Source organism: Asterias rubens, chromosome 18 (assembly GCF_902459465.1).
Source record: "Asterias rubens chromosome 18, eAstRub1.3, whole genome shotgun sequence".
Classification (NCBI taxonomy): Eukaryota; Metazoa; Echinodermata; class Asteroidea; order Forcipulatida; family Asteriidae; genus Asterias; species Asterias rubens.
Window position 1 is genome coordinate 9,936,820 of NC_047079.1, and position 25,750 is coordinate 9,962,569.

The window sequence follows — 25,750 nt, forward strand, 5'->3', positions numbered from 1 at the left end:
GATGGAAAGACACAGCCTTAAAAAAGAATTGAAATCAAGATCTCTAAGAAATTACTGCTCTAATGTAATTCCGATAGGTCTGCCTTTTCTACGAGATTTCAATTCCCAAGTTGCATCCATAAAGCTGATCTGATTATTGAGTATTCATGTCGACCTATTCTCCGCTTGTTGATGTGCACAAATCTTTAATTCATCAAACCAACCACTTCAGGAATAAAGGGGTAACAAAAATTCCAGTAGTTTACATCCTTAGTGGAGAGGGACACTTCCGTTCTTCAAAAAACCTCCACCCCAAAAAATGCATACCCTGAGAAAGTGGTGTATTATACATAAATAATTCCGACTTGTGTGCTTCTTTGTTTTAACAAACATGGTTAGCCTTGCACGTTATAGGAGGGGTGTCGCATACGAAAGGGTGAAACTTAATACCATTTTGTACAACATAAAAATAGAAAAAAAAGCTTCAGACGCACCGGCATTTTTCTTCTTCTTCTTCATTCTTTGATGGCACTTGAGCTTGTAAAAGACCGGGGGAAAATCAACACCAGACTGTGTCGGGAGCCGAGGCGGTCTGAAGTGGTCGCCGGTGGGCTTAGGGGCGCACCCGAGGGGACGGGGCAAGGAGTAAGGGTATGGGGTACTAGGACATGCATGGATCAAAGAAAACAAAACCCTATCTACTGGTTGGTTGCAGCTTCAGTAAGACTAGACGAGGTTGCTATAAATGATTAATGTTTCCCTCTTTTTGTATAGATTTTCAACATGGTCTATCTTACAATGACAGCAGTGTGGTCAGGATTGCATTCACTGGAGTCGGGGTGTGGTTTTCCAGTGGGGAAGCATGATTTCCTCTTTCATTTTAGGACGCTGCATTTTAAGCGTTCCAACTTGAACCAATAATGGTGTCAGAAGTGGGATTGACTCCCAAACACCTGGAACTCGTTTGTGGGGGCACCTGGCCAGGTGAACTTTAAAGTTGTGGTTGGGCAAGGGGATTATCCAACTGCGATGTCCGAGAACGACTCGGACCCATTAGCTTTACAAACAGCCATCCTAACAGCTGGGCTTGCAGCCTCATCCACAAAGCGATCAGGCACTGTACACCTTCAATTGTCAGTATTCTCACTTGGTGTATATCCCATACAACAAATGCATAAAATTACATATATCTGTGAACTTTTTTACTCAAAATGGTCATCGAAGTTGCAAGTTAATGAGAATAATGAAAGAAAATCACACTTGCACAATTAATTTGTGTACTTTCAGATGCTTAATAAAATGGGTTTCAAGTCACAATGTTTTAAACTATCAACAGCTCTCCATTGCTCATTACCAAGTTATTTTTTATGATAACAATTATTTTTAGTAAAATATTACGAAAAGCGTCCAGTGCCTTTAAAGCCATTATACACTTTCGGTACTGAAAACAAATTAAAAGTTCACATATTTACAAATAATTTACAAGGTTTACAGAAGGTAAAGGTGACAAACTTATCTTGAAATATTATTCCATAAATTGCTTTACTTTTTGAGAAAACATTAGAACAATATCAATTCTCGATAGCGAGAATTACGGATTTATTTTAAACACATGTCATGACACGGCGAAACGTGCGGGGAAAAGGGTGGGTTTTCCCGTTATTTTCTCCCGACTCTGATGACTGATTGAGCCTAAATTTTCACAGGTTTGTTATTATTTATATATAAGTTGTGGTACACGAAGTGTGGGCCTTGGACAATACTGTTTACCGAAAGTGTTCAATGGCTTTAAAGATAAAGAAAGAAAGATAGAAGATAGAATTAAGTAGGAAGATGGGCTATTTGTTGGAGGAAAAGAAGTAGACGAAGAAGAAGAAGAAGAAGAAGAAGATCCACTGAAAAAAAACCCAAGACAAACAAACATTGTTTACGTACTTTACTAAAATTAAGTGTTTTTCCTTTCGGTACGGTTAAAACTACGATATAAATCAAACGAGTAATCTCACATGGGGGACAAGTGGAAATCTTCGTCCGACTTAAAAAAAAGTACACATTCTAGAATAATCTGTAAATGACATGTTGAAGTCAAAACACACGGGATTTGTAAAACACACGGGATTTGTGATTACGGGGAGGGGGGGGGGGAGGGGGCAGAGGCGTAAACAGGTATTCTCCATTTTTGTGTGTGGGATGGGGAGCAAGAATCGAAGGCAAATATAATTGTATTTGTTTATTTATAATTTTACTTATTATATTACATTATCTTGTTTCTTTTTATATTAAAAGTTTCAATTTCAATTCTTTTTGTTATTATTCCTTTAAAAAAAAATGTAATTATTTTGTACTGTTTTTACTTTCTATACTTTGTTTTAGGACCGGTGTCGCATGTAATTTTATCTTCTATGCAATGCCATCCGGAGGACATTATTGCATATGCAATAATGTCCGCCGGACGGTTATGCACACTCTGCATAATGCAATTGTGTCCGCCCGGACACATCTGCAATTGCAGTTGTGTTCGCCCCCGTGCAAAACCGTCCTTGCAGTAAATTAGACGTTTGTGGTCGACGGAACACGTCCGCCATTTGTTGTTTACACAACAAAAGTGCATGTCATGAATGACATGGAAAATGTTCACCGGACGGTTTTTGCATAGCCCCGGAAACGATTGCATATGCAAAAGTGTCCGGAGCGGTCAGTATTGCATGGCGGACACAATTGCATCTGACAGGCCGGCCTTTATATTTCGTAAATATTTCTGTTACTTTTGTATTTTGTTTATACTTTTTTTGTTTATCTGACAATTCTTATTTTGCCATTTTGGAGGAGGGCCTATGAGATAATGTTTTTTTTGGGGCTAGATTTCAAAATCTGTTAAGCACAAAAATTGTTCTGCTAAGAAAAAAATAGCAAGGAACCAGTCTCGAATCTTGAATATAGTAAGTGTATGTTGTAGGTAACTTGTTTCTGCTTATAGCATGCACAACGTTTTATGTGCCAAACAGCTTGATGAAATCATGCTGGGTGTTATCAGAAAACTCCCCGACGGCTCGTCGGGGCGGCGATGGCACTTGGTGATTAATATTAGTCAAGTGACTTTTGACCAAAACAGCATAAATTCAGCTCAAACTGGTCGCCTTTGCGTATAATTGCACAAGATTATAGAGTTTGACTTGAAAAAAAAAACACTTTGGGATTATTCTCGAGTTGCTATTTAAAGAAGATTCAGCTCACCTGCCCCTTGGGGCAAGTGTGATATGATCGTGGCGTGTAATAACACACTCCTTCCGAGGAGTGATGTTACTACTTATAGATAACACTATTGGGCCAGGAGGGCACAGATCCCTGCCGTGAATCGCTCCGCAGAGACGGCAGGCCAGGGCTTGAAGTTCAACGAGGAGACGATAACGATCAATAAGGGTATGGATTGAAAAAACTACGAAATGGCTTGGGGATTCCGTCAAAACATGCATGTCACAGTGGATATGTGGGTGATATACGTGACCAGTCTCAGGAAAGTTTGCTTTTCGGGGTATAAGGACATTTTCGTTTCTGAATGGAGAAGTACAAAATCTTCAAAATGCACACACCGTTTGATAAAACAAAATTGGCAAGCTAAAATGTTAAAATAAAATTTTAATTGAAGGAACGTTACAGAATTGGTAAGAAGCAAACATCGTGAAGACCACAGATTTACATAAAACTTGCACGGTCTAATGATGATGATAAAAGAAAACATCCCTTGAAATATTTTTGTCTGAAATTTCATATTTGATGAGAAATAAATAATCTAATTTCGTGTTTGGAGTTTATCGTTCAGTGAGAGTTTTATTCATTTTTGTTTTTGGCATCGATGCAATGCAACATTTGTAATGTGTGTTCCACTATTTTCTCGTGACATGATCCAGAAGGCCGATCGATCTCGAACTTCTACAGGTTTGTCAGTTTATGTATACGGTGGATTACATAAAGTGCATAACACTGCCAGCAACTTAGTTGCTAGCAAAACCAATTCTGTAATGTTCCTTTGAACAAAACTTCCCTGTAAATTAAAATCAAAACTAAAAACAAACCGCACAGAAACCCCCCAAATCAAATGTTGCGGAGCCCTTTATGTAGCTTGGGAAACCCACTACAATCTCATTGTTTAGCCCCCCCCACCCCACCCCATATAAAAGACCATGTGCCCATTGAACTGGCGCAGATCACTCCAGGGCGTTGGTCGCACCACATGTTATTTATTATCAAGGCCGCTATATACATGTACATTGACTTACCGAGGTAAGAAACCTCACCATTAAAATGAGTTGAAACTGTAATTTAGTTTCCCCACATGAGTTTCAGTTCAGTTTTCCGTTAGTTTAGTTTCATTTTAAGTGAAACATAACACATTGTGGGAGAATCGGGGTATTGCGCTGCAAACATTTTGTGTTTGTACACAACATTCCCGGGACGGCCAACGCCCTACGGCCAGCTGCAGCCCTTGCCGTGTTTTGGTAAGTTTGCTTTCTAAATAACACAAGTACAAAGGTCACCCCATAGAGCAAGGAAGAATGGTCACCCATATTTCCATATTCCCGACGAAAACAGTGTTTTCAATAAGAGAAATACTCAAATTTACCGAAGGTTACAAACCAAATCAAACTATTTTATCGGAAGTCATAATGCTCTTTACTTTTACACGGGGTGAGGGGTAGCTTCTTTAGAAATGGGTCAACAGCCATCGTTTAAAATGAGCCAACTTATTTTGTTTGCTTTCAATAAGACTAAGAAAAGCCGCTTAATTTAACTATGATTTACCCAACAATGACGATGGTTAGAGCATGGAAGAAGAAATTCCTCGTCCATGTTCGAGTAAACAACCCGTTTACGAACCACCTGTCAAAAGAAGTTAACAATAAACAACCACGCCCACCATCTACAGCCCTATAAAGAACGCATGCGCAAAGCGGACTATTCGAAATCAAAATGGCGACTGTCACAGTGTCAAAAGGTGAGTTGTCGCGAGTTAGTTCGCAACTTTCGTGATTTCGATAGCTGTTTATGTTCAATTATGGTTTGAAGTGAGTGCTGAACATGTGAATGTAGCTCTGACGACCCAATACATTTCATCTGTAGAACTAAAACGATCCTAAAGTGTTAAAAAGTTAACATTTTGTTGAGTGTAACCATCGTAGATAGCACTCGTGACGTGACTCGGTCGGTGAGAATTTTTGTGTTGAGGAGGTACACCATCGACGTTCAAGATGTTCTAACAATGTCTAACTAATTGTCGTACATACTGCAGTACACACAGACACCCCAATGATCTCACTATCTGTCTCTTTCTTACTTGAATGGAATGAGTGACTGTGTATGCTAAGTGCAGTGTTTATAGCATGGTTTAGCAATGAGGGAAAACTGTCCGTACTCCGTATCCTGCCACACCACTTTTTTTTTTGAAAATTTTGGTCTATCTATAGGCCCCCCTATCTCATTGTTTACTCAAATTTTAATTGAGTTATTTGTACCAACACTCAGTATTTTATAGGCCTACTATTTTTTATGTTTATTGACAATATTTTATTGCAGGTAAAACTCACGTTCCATATAATCGAAACCAACTCTGAATGAGAGATTGAAGGATTCAGTCCAACATGCGAGCTCCAAAGATCTTATTCAGCAGGTAAAACATTTGCAAACGGTTATGGCGCACAAAGTAATTCCACCCTCAAGACCCCAAGTTCCCGTCGGTAAATCACCAACGACGCAAGCATTCACCCTCTTGCAGAAAAAGCTCAACACTGCAGAGGCTGAAACCGTAAGTCTCGTCCGTCAGTTAGCTGATCTCGGTTTCCAAACCTCCAACAGTTCTCCCGAAAGCGACTCAGTGCAGCCAGTTGTGCCATTCCTCCCAGCGACAGCTGAGGTCGACGTTCTCCGAAAGCACTACGAGGCCCTCGTTGCGAGGCTGTGTCGCACCGAGAGCCAGATTCAAACTCTGAAACTGAATCTGTGCGCTCTGCAGGCTGAGAGAGATTTGTCTGCGCGAGAACGCTTGGTGACTCAAGATGGAGACCAGAGGTTGGCCGAGCTGAGAGAAGCACATGAAGATGAGCTAAGGAGGTTTAATAAGGAGCTGGCCAGGACACGAAAGGAATGGAAGGACGCTCTCGAGATTCGGAATGAGGTTGAAGATGAGGCAAGGAGGCTCAGCTCTGCTCTGGAGGCTGCAACTAATGCTAAGGTACAAATTTAAAACGGTTTACGAGTACAGTTAAGCCTAGTTCATACTTCCTGGAAGGAAGTTCCTGTGAATGTGAATGCGAAACCAATGATTAAGTCAGTTGACTTGTGCTCAACTCCTGCGAAACATTCACTGCAAAAACATCCCTGTGACGTCAAAATTCAAATGGAATTCGCAATCGTATGTAGTACATGTATGAGCTGGGCTTTTGTAAGACATGTATTGTAGCTTTGGGTCTACAGGAAGAACCGTTTGTCAGAATCTTACAATGTGTGTAGACACTGGATGCTATAGTGTAGCCCTTTAAAATGTAGTTTTTGCTTAGTACATGTGTCTGGTTTTTGTGTACTTTAATAATTAACAGGCTTGTCATCATTATCATCGTAAGTTACATGTTGCATCATGCATTTCATTGGGAGCCCTTAACCAGAGCCCTTTAAAATGTAGTTTTTGCTTAGTACATGTGTCTGGTTTTTGTGTACTTTAATAATTAACAGGCCTGTCATCATCGTCGTAAGTTACATGTTGCATCATGCATTCCATTGGGAGCCCTTAACCAGAGCAAAATTCAGACCTGATACTTCATGAAGGCAACAAAGGCGATTGCCTCCATGCCCCCTGGTCATTGCCTTGGTGCCCTTGAAATGCTAAATAAACTAAATAAAAAACGAATGAATAAATGATAAAACCCAACTGCCAAATGTCAAGGCTATATGTACATCATTTTTATTCCCCCTGCTTGCTACATGTACAATAAAAATAGTGGCTTGTTAAATAGTGCGCAAGTCCGTCACTCAGTGACGCTCCTGGCGCTGTAACATATAGTATGCCTACAAGATGTGGGACAACGTTTGAATGATGAGACTAGCATCCTTGTATAGCACCATGTAAAGGCCGGTTTATAGTCGGTCGCGCGATGGTCGCGCGATGAAAATCTCGCGTGCAAGACTGAGGCCTAAAAACTATGTATTTTTATGATCGCGCGTCAAGATTTCCGACGCCCGACCATCGCGTGACCGACTATAACTCGGCCTTAATGTTTTACAAGGTGATGCGGCGCAAGTTGCTGCCGATGACATCAGTTAAAGTATAGTGTATACAATTCTTTGTTGCCAAACTTGTCATATTTCTGCCCCCCCCCCCCCCTCCCCATTGTCAACAGCAAGCAGTCTTTGCTTGTTAATGATTTATCTGATATAAAATAAACGTAGAGATCCTGTCTGACACGGTCGTGTAGCATCTTCCCCGTTGGCTGGTAAGATTCTCATTCATAATGTAAATATTTTCATCTGTTGTAAACGATACGTTTTTACCATAATAGAAGATTAAACAAACACTTGTCATTGTCTTTGCCCACTCAAAAAGTCCTGGTGAAACTTCACATCTCCAGAAATCCGGGACGATTGTACTTTCTTATCATTTTTATGAAAACCCCTTTTAAATCACCAGAGTACATACAAACGTAAATCCTCTAAGTGCCCAACGATGACAGAGATCCTCGTTAAGAAAGCGTGGACTCACGGAGGGTTTTAGATTTGATGTCTCGTCGGAACAGATTAAGTAGTTGACAGACATGATTGTCACTTTGTCTGTTTTGGGCAATGTGTGATGGAGCCATCTTTGTGCTTGAAATGAAATTTCTGACAGTGTTGATCTTATGTTCAGTGGTTTGACAAAGTGAAATGACGTCTGCTGTCAAACTAGTAGTGAGTTATTAACAAAAAAGACGAAGCACCGAAGTTATGTTATTTTGAAACTACATGTAAAAACACAGCAAATCTTTTGCAAAGTTGTAAATTTCCGGTCTGGAGTTTCATCTTTAAAAGGGAAAGAAAAACTTCATTTTGCAAAGGCAGTTTAATTGGAAAATCTTTTACAAGTCATTGGGAAACTGTTGAAGGGGCACCAAGGCTAAGACCAGGGGCACCAAGGCTAAGACCAGGGGCAACGGAGGCCAGCCTGCATGTAATTCCGGGTCTGAAATTTACATACATGTCAGGCCTGTAAGCTTTGTTTTTGAAAGGGCAAGGACACAAATGCACTTTCTCCTTGGTAAAGGACACCCAATGAGGAAATTGTAAATTTCTACCGGAGCATTTCAAGGGCACCAAGGCAATAACCAGGGGACATGTACATGTTGCCTCTGTTAAGTATCAGGGGTTGACTTCCCAAAGAGATAGGACTCGTCTTATCTTGAGTAACTCGTCCTAACTTAAGATTAATCTTAAGGTCTGCATGCTACAGTGCAGTGTTGGGACTCGTCCTAAGTCCTAAGATTAGTGTTTTAAAAGTTAGGAAGAGTTTTGTGAAATTGACGGCAGGTCTGACATGAACAACAGTCAGTTCAGTGTTTGTTTCTTACCTATCTTTTGAAAAAGTCTGCTGGGAGATCTTGTTTTACATGTAGTAAAGATATGAAGAAAAGAAACCATTTAATTAAGCTCTACTGTGCGTGCATGGCATATCTATAGGCCTATTGTGGTGCATTTAAATCTGTGTTTGCAGGAATGGTCCAAATTTAAAATAGGGCTTCTCTTTAAATTGAATATCAAATAGCTATTATCTGGGTCTCAAATTTCATTTTGCCTCGAGAGTTAGAGGCATTTCCCGTCCTGCGTTATTGTTCTGGACCCAATTTGATGGCTCTGTAAGTAAATTAATTTTTACGGAAGGGCTAAATCCTCTCTTAATTTACACTATGCAGAGTGCACAACCACAACAATCATACACTTTTGGGTTACAAAGACACCAAATGAACTACAGATAAATATTCAGTAACTCTTTGTGGATCTTGTTATCGACATCACTCTATATTCATCATTGAGAGCTAGTAAACTGCATATTACTTTCCCCCAGGAAGTTTTAGTAGCCAAGATTTTAACCATGAACTTATGTTATGTATTCTTCTGATTTTTGTAGCCATCACAACAAGGTTTAGTAGTAGTCAAATGAAATGACATTATTACACACTCAAATATTGCTTAGCAAACCTTTTTGCTTACAGGCATTATGAAGTAGGGCCCGTAATTGTGTGATAAAGTAGAGTGTACAGCCCTGGCCCATTCCTACATGTACTTGCACAAAAACTCACTTAGCACAGATTAGTATTGCTTAGCAGATACATCGTTACCAGCCCAAGTTACATACAAATTTGCATTGTTGTGGCTGGTGCCTGACTCAATTTTTGCTTAGCAAAGAAACTTGTCAAGCAGTAAATTCTGCTTTAAACGGCTTTATAAAATTGGACCCTGTACTTTTGTAATAAGCAAGAGAGATCCAAACAACCCCCTGGCATCATAGGAAATTAATTAATCAACACTGATTCTCCCATAACAGTATACGAAAGGGTAACGTTGCTAGTTTCGGATATTAAGTACACTGTTCATGTATTTTGTATCTTTTTACTTCAGTCAGAGTTGGCCATGGCGTATGAAGAGCTGCTGTCGAGCAAGCAGAAGCTAAACAAGAGAATAACGGAGGTATGTACCACTTATTTATGAATAGTTTGTTTCAAAGAGTGGGTTCAAAGGGCCTTGTCACAAGACTACAGGAGGCAACTTTTACAGGCAGCTTGGAGGCAACCATCGCAGTGAAGGCGGCCGTGACTACTTTGGTAGAAGAAAATAATTGGTTTGATCTTGATGTTTGTGTCATTTGATCTGAAGTTAAATTGAGAGAATAGATACAGTAAGGCTTCTACGATGCTCAAAACAAATATTAACTTAAAAACTGACTTGGTAACAAGCATTCAGTTTGAGAGCTGTTGATACATCTATGTATAACACATTGTGGGGAACGACTTCCTCTGAAGTAACTTAGTTTTTGATAAAGAGGTTATTTTTCACTAAAAGATAGCTAGAAGTCTTTTATTCCTTTCTGAAAGCACACAACTTTGTGTGACAAGGGTGTTTTTTCTTTCATCATTTTCTCGCAACTTTGATGACCAATTGATCCCAAGTTTTCACAGGCTTGTTATTTTATGGTTATGATGGGATACACAAAGTGAGAACACTTGTCTTTGACATGGTTTGACTTTGCATAACGGTTTGATTGATACGCTAGCTTATGTGCATACATGAGAAGAAACTAACAATACAGTAAAATTTTAATTCTGTGACTCCCCCAAAAGAAGATTATAAGAAAGATCTTCAAATGTTAATATCCACCTATTGACCATTTAAGGTTATATGTAAAAAATAGCTGAAGGACAAATTGCTCTTAATGATTATAAATGTTTACATCAGGGAGCTTTCCAGTAGTAATGTGTTTTCCCCCCGAAGACTACTATGAATACTAATCTAGTACTTAGTCTTAAAGAAGACTTGAATAATTGTAGTCTTTGGGAATTGTTATCAATATCAAAAAATAAATTCAGGAGCTTCTTCATCGACCTTACATGTACGTACATCAAGGCCTATTATTGTTGGTTATAAAAACAAACCTGGCAGTCTTTTTTTTTTTTTAATTGAGTAGGCCCATTGATGATGAATATTACCTCACTGTGAAATGTCTCGAGAAAAAAACCAAGTGAAAATTAACGACCACGACCCTGGAGCTTTAAAACGAGCTTTCATGACCCTGTCCCAATCTTTTGATTCCCTTTTTATCACGTACACAGATGGCGTTGTTATTTTTTAAAAGCCAAGGTCTTCTAATCCTCACAAAGCATACGCCAACTGGCCGAATTCTAAGAATGATCCCTTGCAGCACACACCCTTCAGAGGCTACAGTTTCCGGGTGTGGATTCTAGAGCCGTTATAGGCAGTGTCTTTAGCTAATTATACCTTGAGTAACGAGGCATTGTCCCAACATGTCTGAGCCAATTAAAACCATCTGTTGTCCGTTGATCAGTTAATCTCCAAACATATCACGTTCTTACTCCAGCTTGTGTTAGATTTCTAAGCCCCCGTAGATTGACTTTCTAGAGTTATTATCGAGGTTCTGTCGAGTCGCCGAAATTAACTGAATGTGTTAAGTCAAAATATCCGTTGAGTGCTGATGAACAAAACCACAAGAAAGGGTTTAGTTTTTAATCGGGAAAATTTGAACGGATTTCATTATTCTGCCTTCTGCAGCCGCTAACGCTTTCGGTGGGTTTGATAATAATTGGGAAATAATTGGAGTAGCTGCGTTGCCTCTCACGACTGGGCTCCTTTTTAATTAGTGATGACTGTGGCAATTCATGGTTCTGCTTAACACAAGAATTTGCTTAGCTTGATAATCAGTGCTCCAAGGAAACAGGTTTACCAGCCAAGTTGTGTTGTAGTGCACTTGGTATGTGAGTGGTACCCTGCTATGTTTTAGCAGCAGCTAAGAAACCCGCTAAGCAGCTTTGTGGATTAAGACTCTTTTTTTATCTCCAATAAGACTGGGTTGTTGAGGGAATGGCCTTGAATTTGGCACCCGAAGCGCTAAGGTAATTCTATAGATTGGGAAAGGTCGCTTTCATTTGAGAAAAATCACAGATAGACTTTGATGTTTCTATTATTATTTGTATCAAAGGCAGTTGACACCTTTGGTAATTGTCAAAGACCAGTCTTCTCACTTGGTGCATCTCAACAAACAGTAATGCATAAAATTACAAACCTGTGAAAATTTGAACTCCATTGGTCGTCAAAGTTGCGGGAGAATAATGGGAAAAAAAACACCCTTGTCGCACAAGATGTGTGCTTTCAGGTACTTGAATTCAACACCTCAGCTATGGTCTCAAATTCAAGTCAAATATTTTAATAAGAAACAACTTCTTTCTCAAAACTACATGTACGTTACTTCAGAGGGAGCCAATTCTCACAATGTTTTATACTATCAACAGCTCTCCATTGCTCGTTACCAAGTAAGTTTTTTTGCTTACAGTTATTTTGAGTAATTACCAATAGTGTTTAGTGCCTTTAAGTAAGATATCCCCTAACATCACAAGCCCAGATGGCCACTTTAAGGTGAGGGATGGGACTCGTATCATCTGTCACTTTGAGCAAGGTGCCATCTACTCCTAGCATACATGTACATGTTAAAGTACAAAGAACACATTGTTGAAGGTTAAGCATGGTAAACCCCAGTGTTTCTGGTTCACATAAAGCATCCTTGTCTACAGGTTTTCTAAAGCATACGAGCTACAGTGATTAAGCTCACTAATGAGGCATAATACCAGAAATATAAATAATAGTACCAATAATAATAAAAAATAATAAAAAATACATCCTACATTTATATAAGTGGTTTGGGTTTCAAGGATCGTTGCCGGTGGATAATTGTCTCACAATCTTAATTGGTCCGTAGTTACGAGAGGAAATCACCAGAGAGACTAGTCTCCGCTCAAGCCTTGAAGACTCCCATGCGACGCTACTGGAGAGGGTACAACAGATGGAAGGAGTCGTGCAAAGTGAGAGACAAGAGGTATTGGATTTGGTGGTGTTTGCTCTAGTCAAAAGAGCTAAACGTGTATAGATGAAATGGGAGCAGTGTACAGACAAAGATTCTGTGGGATTTGTCCACTTTTTTTTTTCTTTTTCTTTTTTCGTCAAGAACAAAGGCCCAAAGCCTGTAATATTGCTTAACAATTGCTGCTAAGCAGAACTGAGAAGGATACCAGTCACAAATTGTACATGCAACAAGGTAGTTTGGCTGGTAACCTTTCCCTGTGAAATTTGGACCATGTTTTTAGACTATAACTGTACCATCAACTTGTGTATTTAATCACCATGTGCCAAGACGAGGCTTATACTGTTTTGTTTTTTCCAAAACTTTATCTTGAAAGACTGTACAGAAAAATAATCCAAAACAAATTGGTTTTGGTTAGTGTAAAAATGTAGATTCTAATCTATGCTAACGTTGGCAAAATGTCAACTTAGAACATGACCTGTACTTTTGCTGATCAGAACTAGGTCAAATATTGCAGCCGTTTGCGGTCGCTGTGGGCATTATGCTACAAGCCGTTTGATCCGCTGTAGTCTGCTATGGGTTTATGACATTCCCCCACTCTATCATCAAATCGTGTTGAGTAGTCTCTTTCTTGAACAATTGAATTAATAACAATTAAGGTGATTCCCCTGGCTGCCGCTTCCCAGGTTGTGTATCGTAAACTTTGGTGTGATCCCTGGCTACTCGACAGCTAATGGTTGTATGGGTTCTGACTGGCACCCCTGACATGCCTGAACAAAAATACTGACAAAATAGTGAGATTTCAACTTGGGGCTAGATAGTTCAGTTGGTAGGGCACCGGTACTTTAATTCAGAGGTCAATTGTTCAAGTCCCACTCTGGTCAAGTTTTATTTGTTCAACCCTAAATAAGCATATTGTGTAACAATAGTAATAGTGCCCCATACAGACTTTCTAAAGAACTTTACAAAAGAAATTATTTAAAGAGGTATGTTTTTAAAGTAGATTTGAAATATGTCTTTAATATTGTTGTTATTTTGTATTAATAAAAACAAAATTGATTTATGTTAATCTCTCCAGGTTCAGATTCTAGCCAGTGATTGTTCGGAACTGCGGCAGGAAGGGGCGCGCATCCAAGAGGAAAAGATTCATCACATGACGCAACAAACCCAACTCAGTCACACAGTCAAGACACTACGAGCGCAGCTAGGTGAGAAAAGAGTTGTGGTTTCGAATCCCGCACGAGTAATAAAATACGGCTGTGAAATTGTTTTCACATGATTAGGGAAAGTATACAGTGCTATTAACACACATCGGTGTATGGGTAAAACCAAAATAAATATTGTTCCTCATCCCCGATGCAAATTTAACATCTTGGTAAGACAACTCGGCATGGAGGGTTTTTTGTCAACATGGTAGACATAATAACAAAATATATATATAATAGTTGCTTTTCCTGCAAGGTAATGTGGGACTACGTTTTGAATTATTAGATCTGATACATAGCACCATGTAATGGTTTACAAGGTGCTGTGGCACAATATGCTGCCAATCAAACCAGGAACGTCGGGGTGATCCCCTTCTCTTTTTTGATAAGTTCACTGGGTTCTTTGACGTGAGATACACAACAACGGCTTTACGTCCCATCCGTGTGTCTCTGATTCGTGTAGAGAATCTCACTGTTTGCAAATTTTATTGTTATCTCCTGTACCTATATCAATCTAGTTGAAATTCCTTTTTTGTTCTACTTTGTCCAGGTGCTAAAGAAATTGAGTTGGTTGACCTTTTGGAAGAGAATAAGGTATAACTTTGTCCATTGGCCATTTCTGAATTAGTGGATGTGCCTTGATCATGATATAAACATTTATTAACATGATTAAAGGCAGTGGACACTATTGGTAATTACGCAAAATAATTGTTAGCATAAAAACTCACTTGGTAACAAGCAATGAAAGCACACAACTTCGTGTGACGAGGGTGTTTTTTCTTCCATTATTATCCCGCAATTTCGACGACCAATTGAGTTCAAATTTTCACATGTTTATTTTTGTGTGCATATGTTGAGACACACAAAGTGAGAAGACTGGTCTTTCACTATTACCAATGTCCAGTGCCTTTAGGGGCACTGGAAGCCTTTTGTACTTTTTTCAACCTTGAGAAAGGTAGTTAGCTATAATTGCTTCGTAAAGAAATAGAAAGGTGACCGAGTGCACTCTGCTCTACCAACCCGGCTCATAGTGGATGATACCCGTGCCTAGGAAATTTTTGCTTCTTCATGTTTCCGTCACAACAATAACAGTGGACAAGTGGAAAAGACAATTTTGTATTTGATATTCGATCTGGATATCCATCCCATGAGTAAACTTAAACAATTTTTAATGTCCAGGGCCGTTTGAAAGCCAGGCCTGAACAACAACCTCGGGTAATTCACACTTTTAACTCCTTGAAGGGCACATAAATATGCAAATTTCTTAATGAGTATTCGCGCAGCATTTGACCTTTGTGTCTGCTAACACCTTTCAGGTGCTACTAGCCAATCTCAACGGGATACAACGCGAGAATGTAGCCCATCAAAGACTAACAGAGGACACAGAGGTAAGTCATCCTAATTAGCATCTCATGAATATTCATGTCTGGCAAGTCTTAGCCGGGCCCCATTTCATAGAGCTGCTTTATAAGCACAACATTTGCTTCAGCCTAAAAGAAAAACCCTTGCTTAGTAAAATCCGATTACTGGAAAAGATTCCACTCAAATTGAGAAGGAGAAGCCTCACCACCTCATGTTCGAGCGAGCAGCTGAATTTCCATGCTGAGCATATCGCCCCTACGACTAGTCCATTGTTAACATCACGCTTGGCGTATGCTTGCTCCCATTGTGCAGCTCGGATTACATGTCAACGCCGCTAGAAAATCCTCACTTAGAAACCGAGGGGAGTGTCCTATCAGTGTTAACTCTGTCGACCCCGGGTAGAAACAACACCGTTCTTATCACCTTGACTTTGTAATCAAAACATCTCACTCACCCTACCTCTCGTAGTCGCAGAGTGATAGGGTCGTGAAGGAGGCGCGGCTGCGATGAAAAAATCTATTAATATCAACTTGATCGAGGCTGGAAAACAATTTTCATTGTTCATGTGTGATCTGCAAGGTTGCTTGTTGTCACTGTTATGAGATGGCGTTGATGTTGCTCATTCGAGACAGCAGTGATTGAATCATGGTTGATTGAGAGGCTTTGAATTATAAACGAGGTTATGGAAAGCATCGTTACGTGATTTTTTTTCCTACGAAACCCACGCATGATATTCTTCCTACTTTGGTCGTATTTCTGAATTTTTTTATTTGCCCTTGGAATTTTTTTTTTTTAAATATGATAAAATGGCCTTAAAGGCTTCTAAATCCTGTTTTTCCTACTTTGGTCTTATTTCTGAATTTTTTGTTTTGCCCTTGGAAAAAATTGAAAAAGTTATGATAAAATAGCCTGAACAGTCTTTAAAAGCCTGTATTGTGTGTTTGTAGGTCAGTTCGTTATACCATTTTCTTACTTTTTGTTCCGAGGGTCCAATATCATGCCTGGAAACCATGCCAAGCCTTGAGCTAAGTTCATGGCGTGTCTCTTAGCTTTATAATAGGGATTGTTAGATTCATTGTTTTACTTTTTCATGAGGAACAATTGCTCTCCAGTGTTGTAGCTGCACATGTAAGCCAACTCTAGTGGTGGGCTCTAAATCCAATTAAGTCCGCCAAGGGCGAGGGGTTCAACAAAATTATCCATGTTCAGAAACGGGCCATCATTGCGAAAGTGCAATCTGGGGGAAATCTTTGCTGGTGTAGCAAAGTGTATTTTGCTCAGATAAGCTGGGCTGAGATTAGTTCTGGGTAGGCCTGCCCGCCACAGCCCACCGAATTTTGTTCCTGAAGGGGCACAGCTATTTTCTTCCAGTAAGGGGCACATTTAATGAGGTGTTTGTTTTCGTATTTGTAATGGAGTTTTGCAAAGGGCACAAAAGCACAGGGCACCATGGTAATTTATTTGAGTGCCACATGTGTATTTCCCTTTAAATTCTCAGTTTGAATGATTCCTCTGGAGGATTGATATTTCGTTTTTTAATAATTGACTGAGTGTCTCAAAACTTCAGAATGCTGACGTACATTTGAAGAAGCTGACAGTCGCTGTAATGTTTCGCCAAAGTCAAAGTCAGCCACTCAGTATAATGGTTTGACGTTGGCGTCCTCTTACGCTAACCGACGACTTTACGTTAATTAAGCAAACATGACAGAACAACGTTTTGAAATCATTCATTCCCAAGCCTCGTTGAACCAACATTGAGCAAACAGCTTCGTTGAGTATGGACCCCCTTATCACATCGTTTCATCCAGTACCAAGGGAGTAGAGCGCGTTGAGATGGAGTCAGGGGACATGACCTTGGGGTGTCTGGCTTGGACAAAGGAAAACACACCAATCCCTTGGGTCGTACTTTTAACGGAAAATGTCCATCAAGGATGAAATGCAATAAAGGCATTTCAGTCGCATTGATTGCAACCTGACAGTGGGGGGAGCTATGATCTGTCGTGGTAAAGCGGTCTACTACCCCGGACTCGGTTCTGCTGGTTGAAATTACAGTGTGGGTTTGAATACCGGTCATGGCACTTTTGTCCTGAAACAAAGCACTGAGCCATAATTGCTTCTCTCAGCCCGGGAGTATATTTAAACGTGAACCTGAGAGGGCTGAGACAGTATTTGGATGCATTTTTATCCCTTTCTGAATCAGTTGGCCTATGTCGAAACAGGGAACATGACTCAGATGGTCCTTTAAGTAGGATTTGAAACTTTGTAGGTGGAAGTATTTAAGAGAGGTTTTTTTATATTTAATTTTTTTTTTTTTATGCAAGTCGCCTGACACACAAGGCCTGAAGGCCACTTCAAGGTGTGGGCTCACTTATTTTTTCCAGAGGCCGTTGCCACCTACTCCTAGGGCTGAAACAGGGTTACCCCTTTCACAGTCCATACGAATGTAGGCTTGGGTATCATCAGTCCGAAGCCTGGCTGGTAGAGCAGAAAGCACTACCTCCCCAATTTTACGTAGCAAGTATCACGACCGGGATTCGAACCCACACTCTGCTGATCAAACACCAGTGTTCAAATCTGGTGCTCTTAACTGCTCGGCCATGACACTGCGGTCAACACCATGTGAATATCTCTTTTGAAGTTTTGAAGAGTGTTGGTTCTAAAACGACTCAGTTCTTAATTTTTTTGATTACTTTGATCTGACCGTATTCAGGAGAAAGCTGATGGACTACATTATGTTGCTGGATGTGTTTTACTGCCTTGAAGGGGGGTTAACTGGTAGTTGGGCTTGGCTTAGTGATTTGCCAAGCTGTGTACAAGAACTGAATAAGCCGGGCTTAACTTGATGAAGCATTAGGCTGGTCCTGTTTGGATTGGGTTTTTTCTAACTTTCGGAACGAGAAAAAAAAAGTTCACAGATCTACAAATAACTCACAGGGTTTACAGAAGGTAATAGTGAAAGACTTCTCTTGAAATATTTTTCCATGAAATGCTTTACTTTTTGAGAAAACATTAAAACAATTATCAATTCTCGAAACGTGCGGAAACAAGGGTGGATTTCCCGTTATTTTCTCCCGACTTCGATGACTGATTGAGCCTAAATTTTCACAGGTTTGTTATTTTATATATAAGTTGTGATACACGAAGTGTGGGCTTTGGACAATACTGTTTACCGAAAGTGTCCAATGGCTTTAAACAGTGCACCATTACTTTTCAAAGTTTATTTGATTCCCCACCTGCAAGTCGGGTGCTAAGAATACACATTGTCCATTGTTAAATTAGTATCGAGAGCTCAGATTCTCCCCTTTGCCAGGGATACATTAATTCTGGAGAGTGGTTGTTATATTCTCCATTTAGTCTAAAAGCCACGTCGTGAGAATACAAGTAGCCCGTAAGCGTTTTCACCGTGGGGCCCTGGCCACTGTATATCTATTGGAGACAGAGATAGACTGTCAGTTATGCCAGTTTTTATTTATTCATTTTTTTTTATATCGTCTTTAAGGTTGGACTGGTTTGGCGAACGCATAATTAGTGGTTGCCAATTGATTTGTAATACACCAGGGGGTAAGGGGGAGGGGGGGTGGGGGCGGAGAAGATGAAGGGAATCGTAGTCGCAGGACGTTCACCTCTATGCAGGGGTTGACTTGTTTGTGCTGTTGATATGACTAGTTTATCTACGTGGTGCAAATGCATCTTTTCTCGTTGGGTCTTTCATTGCTTACTTTGGCTCAGGGGAAGATCAAATTCTACATATATCACACCCCAGTACACATTCGCAATCGAGGGAACACATTTTGTTCGTGTCCATTCTACGTGTTATAAGTATTATAAGAAACGTTTTAAATTTTGGTGATATTTCCTGACCATTAAAAGTAAAAGTTAAAGTTTTTTTCGTTAGAGCGGGTGATACTCTTTGAAATACCATTCACTCAAAAAACAAATTTTTTAATTTTTAATGTTTGAGGCCAAAAATCTGACACAGCATCTTTAACAATTGCTGTGCCAATGATGTGTAAAAAGCTCTTGAGTTTGTTGAACACCTAATCTGCAAAGAGTTACCCAATATTGATCTGGGGTTCATTTGGTGTCTTTGTAACCCAAAGCGTACCCGTGATTATGGCCTCGCACAAAGGGTGAAAAACAAACGTAGTATTCATGAAGAGCTGTTTACATATTTGTATCACTTTGAAAAAATATTTTGTTTGATTGAAAAAAAGTCAAGACATCAATGCTCCCGAAATGGCATAAATGTTTTGATGTAACTGGATCAGAAAAGGGGAAGTGTGCATTGACTGCTATAGGAAGTTTCCCATTCAGACGCTAGCAATCAGAATCCCTGACACCGGAGATATCGGAGATGCTTGCCCTAATCCACGTTTTTTTTTTCTTTTTTCAATGTCACGTAAAGGCAGAGGGATTCCACCTGTTCTTTTGTGAAGAACCCCTCTCCTTTAAAATACTTTTCTGTAATTTTTTCTTCTTCATGATATTAAAGGAAGTGGATACTATTGGCCAAACTCAAAACAATTATCAGCATAAAACCTTACTTGGTGACGAGTAATGGGGAGAGGTTGATGGGGAAACATTGTGAGAAACGGCTCCTTATATGCCTCTTTTAATATTTATATGCATGAGGTACGTCACAATGCTAATCCAAAACGAGGCGCTGGGTGCAGCCACTGCAAGTGACGGGAGATGTGCGCCCATAGCTTCATTTTAGGTTAGAATTATGACGTCATGCATTATGAAGTGACATAGTCTTCAAGAAAGAAGTAATTTTCAACGTGCCTTTGCTTTCAAAGTGAGAAGACTGGTCCTTGGCAATTACCAATAGTGTCCAGTGTCTTTAAAGGGAAGGTACACTTTTGGGAATCACTCTTGAAATTATAATGGCAATAAAAACTTGCCTGGTTAGAAAATACTACTAAGCTTTGGAGAGTATAAAGCATTATTGAGAAACAATGCACTTGGAAGTAACATGGTTATTAAAAAAAGATGCAGTTTCTTTTATGACCCAAATTTGAATATGAGAAACGATACTGCCAGTGATGTTTCTCAGATTGTGTATTTCCTATTAGTGATTGTTTCTTAAAGGAACATTACAGAATTGGTTTTGCTAGCAAATAAGTTGCTGGCAGTGTTAAGCACTTTATGTAGTCCACCATATACATAAACTGACAAACCTGTAGAAGTTCGAGATCGATCGGCCTTCTGAAAATAGTGGAAACACATAACAAATTTTGCATTGCATCGATGCCAAAAACAAAAATGAATAAAACGCTCACTGAGCGATAAACTCCAAACACGAAATTAGTGTATTTATTTCTCATCAAATATGAAATTTCAGACAGAAATATTTCAAGGGATGTTTTATTTTATAATCATCATTAGACCGTGTAAGTTTTATGTAAATCTTTGGTCTTCACGATGTTTGTTTCTTACCAATTCTGTAACGTTCCTTTAAATGGACCACTCTGGATTTTAGGCAAAAACCCAACCCCCTTTTGAAATGAAATTTTCACATAAAGCCTTTATGGTTTCATAAAGCCTTTTTGAGGTATGGCGGACACAATGCTACAACACTGTAAAGTTGTGGTAAATTTGTGCGTATTGACCATAGAAATGGAACGTATGTCATTCAGTGAAGTGCGCATTTTAGGCGACGCGGCGATTACACGTAAACCTATTGACCACCAACATGATGAGCGTGCCATCAGTCGCGGCGCCTGTATCATGTCCGCCATACCTCAAAAAGGCTTATTGTATTATACGCCTACATATAGCCTACTCTAAAAATGAAAGGCACACTTTGGCTCTGAATAGGTACCTGCTATGGTAGAGGTTGATATTGAATAACAACTTCTACCGTTGCAGGCCTTAAGAGCTCCAGGCCGAGCAAACATTACAGAATGTTGTCAGGCTAAGGACCAGGGAACTATAGAAGCACATTGATAGGCTAGTTACTGTAAAACGGACTTCATCAAATCTACATGTAGTTATAAGTATTATTGATGATTGATTGTTTGATTGATGGTTCAGCAATGTACAATTTCCCTACACAAACTTTGTCAGTTTCTACTTAAAAATCATTTGCTACTAAAAAAGCATTCAGAAAAAAGTGCAGTCTAAATGTTTCGCTATGAAAATTTGCTGGCGAAATCATAAATGCATTCATTTTTTGCTTGATTGTTTGATTTGAATTCATTTGTTTAGATATTGACTGAACTTCAAGAGAAAATAATGTGGATCGATTGATTAATTGAATGATTGATTGATTGGTTTCTTTATGTGCTTGTTTATTTGTTAACCGATGAGTTTATTTATTGATTGAGTGGTTGAATGTTTGACTGATTTTAAAAGATTCCATCAACACAAATTGGAGATAATGTTCAGTTTTTGATGTCAGGGACAACCCAAATTAGGGAGAGCCAAAAATGCAATCGGGCTGAATATTCAAGGCTCTGATCAGATGTAGGATTAATTCAAACCAGCATGACCAGGGTCCACAGAGATGAAAGGCTCGTTAAGAAACCTGACTCCCCCAAATCTTGGTAAAGTAATTCTACGAGCAGTATTTTCTGCTTAGCAGGTTTATGAAACCGGGCGCTGGTATTGTTCATGAGGCACACATTTCTTGGCTAAGCAGACTTTGAACTTTTACATAATGTGACAAGGAAGCTGAGATGCTTTAAAGAAAACAAAAAATGCCAAGTGATCAGTGATGCAACTCAGCGCTTTTTTTAAGAAGCCGTTATTTTTATTATTAACAGTTTTCAATGAATGTGCCCTTTACAAACAAGTGAAAATGTCCCGACCCCCTCCCCCCCCCCCCCCCACCGCTACAATTTATGACTGGTCTTGGGGCGATGGTTTGGTGAGTAACTCAAGTAGGAGGCAGTGGGAAGTGTTAGAGTTGGAGTAGATTCTGAAAACTTCATAAATTTATAAAGCTGTTTGTGTCATTGCAATTGATCTCTCCAGAAGGTCAAGAACATTCAAAGCATGGATTTGGATTAATATTTCAAATGCAGCGTACAAATTTGAAACCATATTTTTCTTGATCTGTTTTTTTTTTTTTTTTCCCACTCAGTGTGCCACCAGAACTAGACACAAATCACGACCCCCTGGAAAATGGCTTTGTGACAACAAAATGTCACTTTCCTCGACAAAACACCATAATAAACGAATAAACATAGTTAAAAAAACAAAAAAACCCATAAAATCTGCGAAAGAGAGTATTTTGAAGCTACTGAGTCCTGTGACTTATGAATTTTTACCTCAAATTTGAGACCTGAATGTCAAAGTGGGGGTGCGATATCAAACAAACCGCCATGCTCGAGGCTTTTACTTTAACTCGGCCATAAATATAACATCATCTTAGTTATTTACAGAAAGTTTAAAAATAGCGTGCTTACATGTAGAAGAAATCTGGGTGATTTATGAAGGGCATTTTTTGTGTCGTTTCGAACCACTCAGAGCAATAAACTGTTTTATAATTGTTTGTAAAAATAAAGTCACACAAACTGGGTGTATGAGTGAAGCAAACTAAAGTGACCAAATAAAACGGGCCTCAATTTCATAAAGCCTGTAAGCACAAAAAAATTTGCTTAGCACAGAATGGTATTGTTTTAAAACAGAAACAGGTTACCAGCCCAACTTACTCAAGTTTGAATTGTTGTGGCTGGTGCTTGAGACTAAGACACTGGACACTATTGGCCAGTCTTCTCACTTGGTGCATCTCAACATTATGTTTTTAATAATGAAGTTTCTGAAGAAACGTAATTATCAAGGAAGAGGTAATTTCTCACTCAAATAATTTTGAAGACTTCATTTCTGAAGCCTTTAATTGGCATATAGCGTGTTTTTTTTTTTTTCTTTCATTCTTCTCTTGCAATTTCGATAACCAATTAAGTCAAGATTTTCACTGATTTGTTGTTTTATGTTGGGATACACCAAGTGAGAATACTGGTCTGTGACAATTAGGCTTACAAAGGTGTCCTGCCTTTAAAATGCGATTTGATGTCCCGCCGGATATGTATCTGTATTCGGTCGCACCTTTAGATTCACACCTGTACATGTGTTGCTCAAATTTACTGTGAACAAGAAGCTGCAAGCAGGAGGAAGCACGTACACAGCATAGGCAAGCTGGCTATCCCATCCCCGGGGGATTTCCCCTGCACCATTAATTGTTAGCTCTTTCAGATGATTACAGCAATAATATATGGCTCTTTGAATAAACCAGATTTGGGAGCGGTGTTACTCCTGTTCCAGAGTTTTTTGCACCCGGGGAGTCCGGCAATATCTTGCAATCAGATTGGAAGCCGATACTTCAGCTCTGACGCCCACTGAAACACAAACTCCAAACTCCTCCGAGGTTCTTTTCTTCTTCTTTTTCTTATTCACATGATGGCGATTTTACACGGATCGCTAGCTGACAATTGAATTGGGAGTTCTTCAGTTTCATCAAATTTTTGCGGAGAGATTTTTGTTTATTGAGTGGCACTTCACGTGTATAGCCTCAAAGAAAACTAACTGAAAGCAGAGAGGGAGAGGGGAGTTGTTTCCAGGTGTCGATGTTTGTCCGCGAGAATATGTAATAACGACTTGTTTGTCTGTGGGAAATATAACAACAAGTTGTGAAAAAGTTTGAGGTGTAGATAGCGGGGCGACTGTGTAAAAGTCCGGTAAACCTAGATATTGGATCGACCTATAAATTGACCTGGTTTACACTGCTGTGTCAAGTTCGCTGTGCCTGCTCACGTTGCACTAGACGCATTGCCCCGTTGACAAACTTGCATCGCTATTTGTATAACTTGGGATTTGGATTTCCTATCGATACCACAAGTACACTTTTGATAGGACCTGGCTGGCTGTTATATTGGACCTTGCCAAAGGGCTACGGCCATTTGAAGTGCTTATGCCTGAAGACAGCCAGTCAATATAAATCTTGACCTGGTCAACAGAAAGACCTGGAGGATAAAGGCCTACTCGAGGCGACCCTTAAAAAGAAGAAATGCAGTCTGTAAGTTCAGTCGCTAGCAAGTAACAAAATTTTGACACTGATGACGCATGAATGAACATTATTACTCTGTGACCGGGCCATTTATTTCATTCCTTAAACCATCTCAGCTCCCTGGGGCCTAAAAAAGCCTGAGCTGCTTTGTGAACCGGGCTAAATCAATCGCATGAACCACACCTCTGCCCTCACAGGTACCCATTTATTCAAGGGTGAAGAGCAGCAATTAATAGTGAAGTGTCTTGCTCAAGGACACCATGGCTGTGATGCGAAACCACACCCTAATGGCATAGTCAACCAAATAATAATAATAATAAGACAATAACCATCTCAATGCCCTGCGACCGATTTCAGGAAACGCTAGGATAATCCTATCTCGAGTTAGGACGAGTAACCCATCCTAACTTAAGAATGGGTTCAATGCGTCCCACGTCTTCAGCTAGGGAACTTAACTCGTCCCAAGTCCTAAGATTAATCCCAAGTTAGGATGAGTTTGGTGAATTCGACGGCTGATCAATGGGCCAATAAAATTTCTTAAACCTCTCTCAGCTCCCGGGGGAGTTCAACCTGGGCAACCATAGCGCCCCAGAGGTCTTTTCATACACAATATCAACCTCTACCCTCGCTGCGGTACCCATTTACACCCCTTGGTGAAGAGAAGCAATTCTGGTAAAGTATCTTGCTCAATGATACGACTGGGATTTGAACCCACACTCTATTGGCTTAACCACCAGAACTTGAATTTGATGCTCTTAACCACTCAACCATGACACGCTAGTAACGTGCATCAGGTGTCAAATACCGCTTAACCACAATACACCATTTGTTGTAGTTTTCTAGATTATCAGGATCAGGTTGGCTCAGTGGTTTTTGTCACCTCTGTGGGCTACGGTTCGAATCCCGCCTTGAATTGGGTTTTTATTTCCTATCTGATTGCTTTTATAGTGCTCCCCATGACTGCCTAAGGTCTGCCGTTGACCTCAGCTGTTTTTAGCAGAATTAATCAAAATATTGTAGTTCAATGACTGGCTTATCGTTAGATCCCTTCGCAAAAACACAACAGTTCTTAAAATACAACTTGTTGACCTTTTCCCCTACATAAAGATAGGTATGCGTTATAAGTGAGAATTGATTAGATTTTCAATTAAAGGTCAGCGCTACACAACGGGCTGTAGGGTTACGAATGATTCTCAGACTGATCTGAGTTTTAAAGAGATATGAATTGAGGCTTGTGGTTTATCATGGCAGAGTCTGTGTGGGTGAACCCGCCCCCATATCCGCTCATCTACAGTGTGTCTTTTAGTAAGCGGAGTCGACATTTTTAACAACACCCTTCTCCGTCTTAAAGGCACTGGACACCTTTGGTAAAGACGGGTATTCTCACTTGGCTATGCACAAGTCGGCCGGCCGTTAATCAACTTAACAAACTGACAAACATGTGCTCTCGGACTTGCCAACACAAAGGATGATCTGTTATACCCATATGCAGCAAGTTATTTCTCCTTGGTAAAGCGCAGCCTATGTGGGAATTGTAAATTTGTTACTGGAGCGTTTCAAGGGCACCAAGGCAATGACCAGGGGGCATGG

General features: G+C 39.8%; 1 protein-coding gene across 2 annotated transcripts in view; it reads left to right on the plus strand.

Moving 5' to 3' along the window:
* The first annotated feature begins 4,196 nt into the window (after window positions 1-4,196).
* Window positions 4,197-25,750, plus strand: part of LOC117302614 (coiled-coil domain-containing protein 150-like) — a 55,657-nt gene continuing 34,103 nt past the window's right edge. The window contains exons 1-7 of one of the 2 annotated variants that reach the window (XM_033786594.1): window positions 4,197-4,475; window positions 5,551-6,205; window positions 9,616-9,684; window positions 12,482-12,598; window positions 13,662-13,791; window positions 14,339-14,382; window positions 15,105-15,176. In XM_033786594.1, the coding sequence (XP_033642485.1) occupies window positions 5,666-6,205; window positions 9,616-9,684; window positions 12,482-12,598; window positions 13,662-13,791; window positions 14,339-14,382; window positions 15,105-15,176 (972 nt within the window). In that variant the 5' untranslated portion in view covers window positions 4,197-4,475; window positions 5,551-5,665. Of the gene's footprint in view, window positions 4,476-4,949; window positions 4,973-5,550; window positions 6,206-9,615; window positions 9,685-12,481; window positions 12,599-13,661; window positions 13,792-14,338; window positions 14,383-15,104; window positions 15,177-25,750 lie in introns of those variants that run through there. The other variant, XM_033786593.1, reaches the window with a different exon arrangement.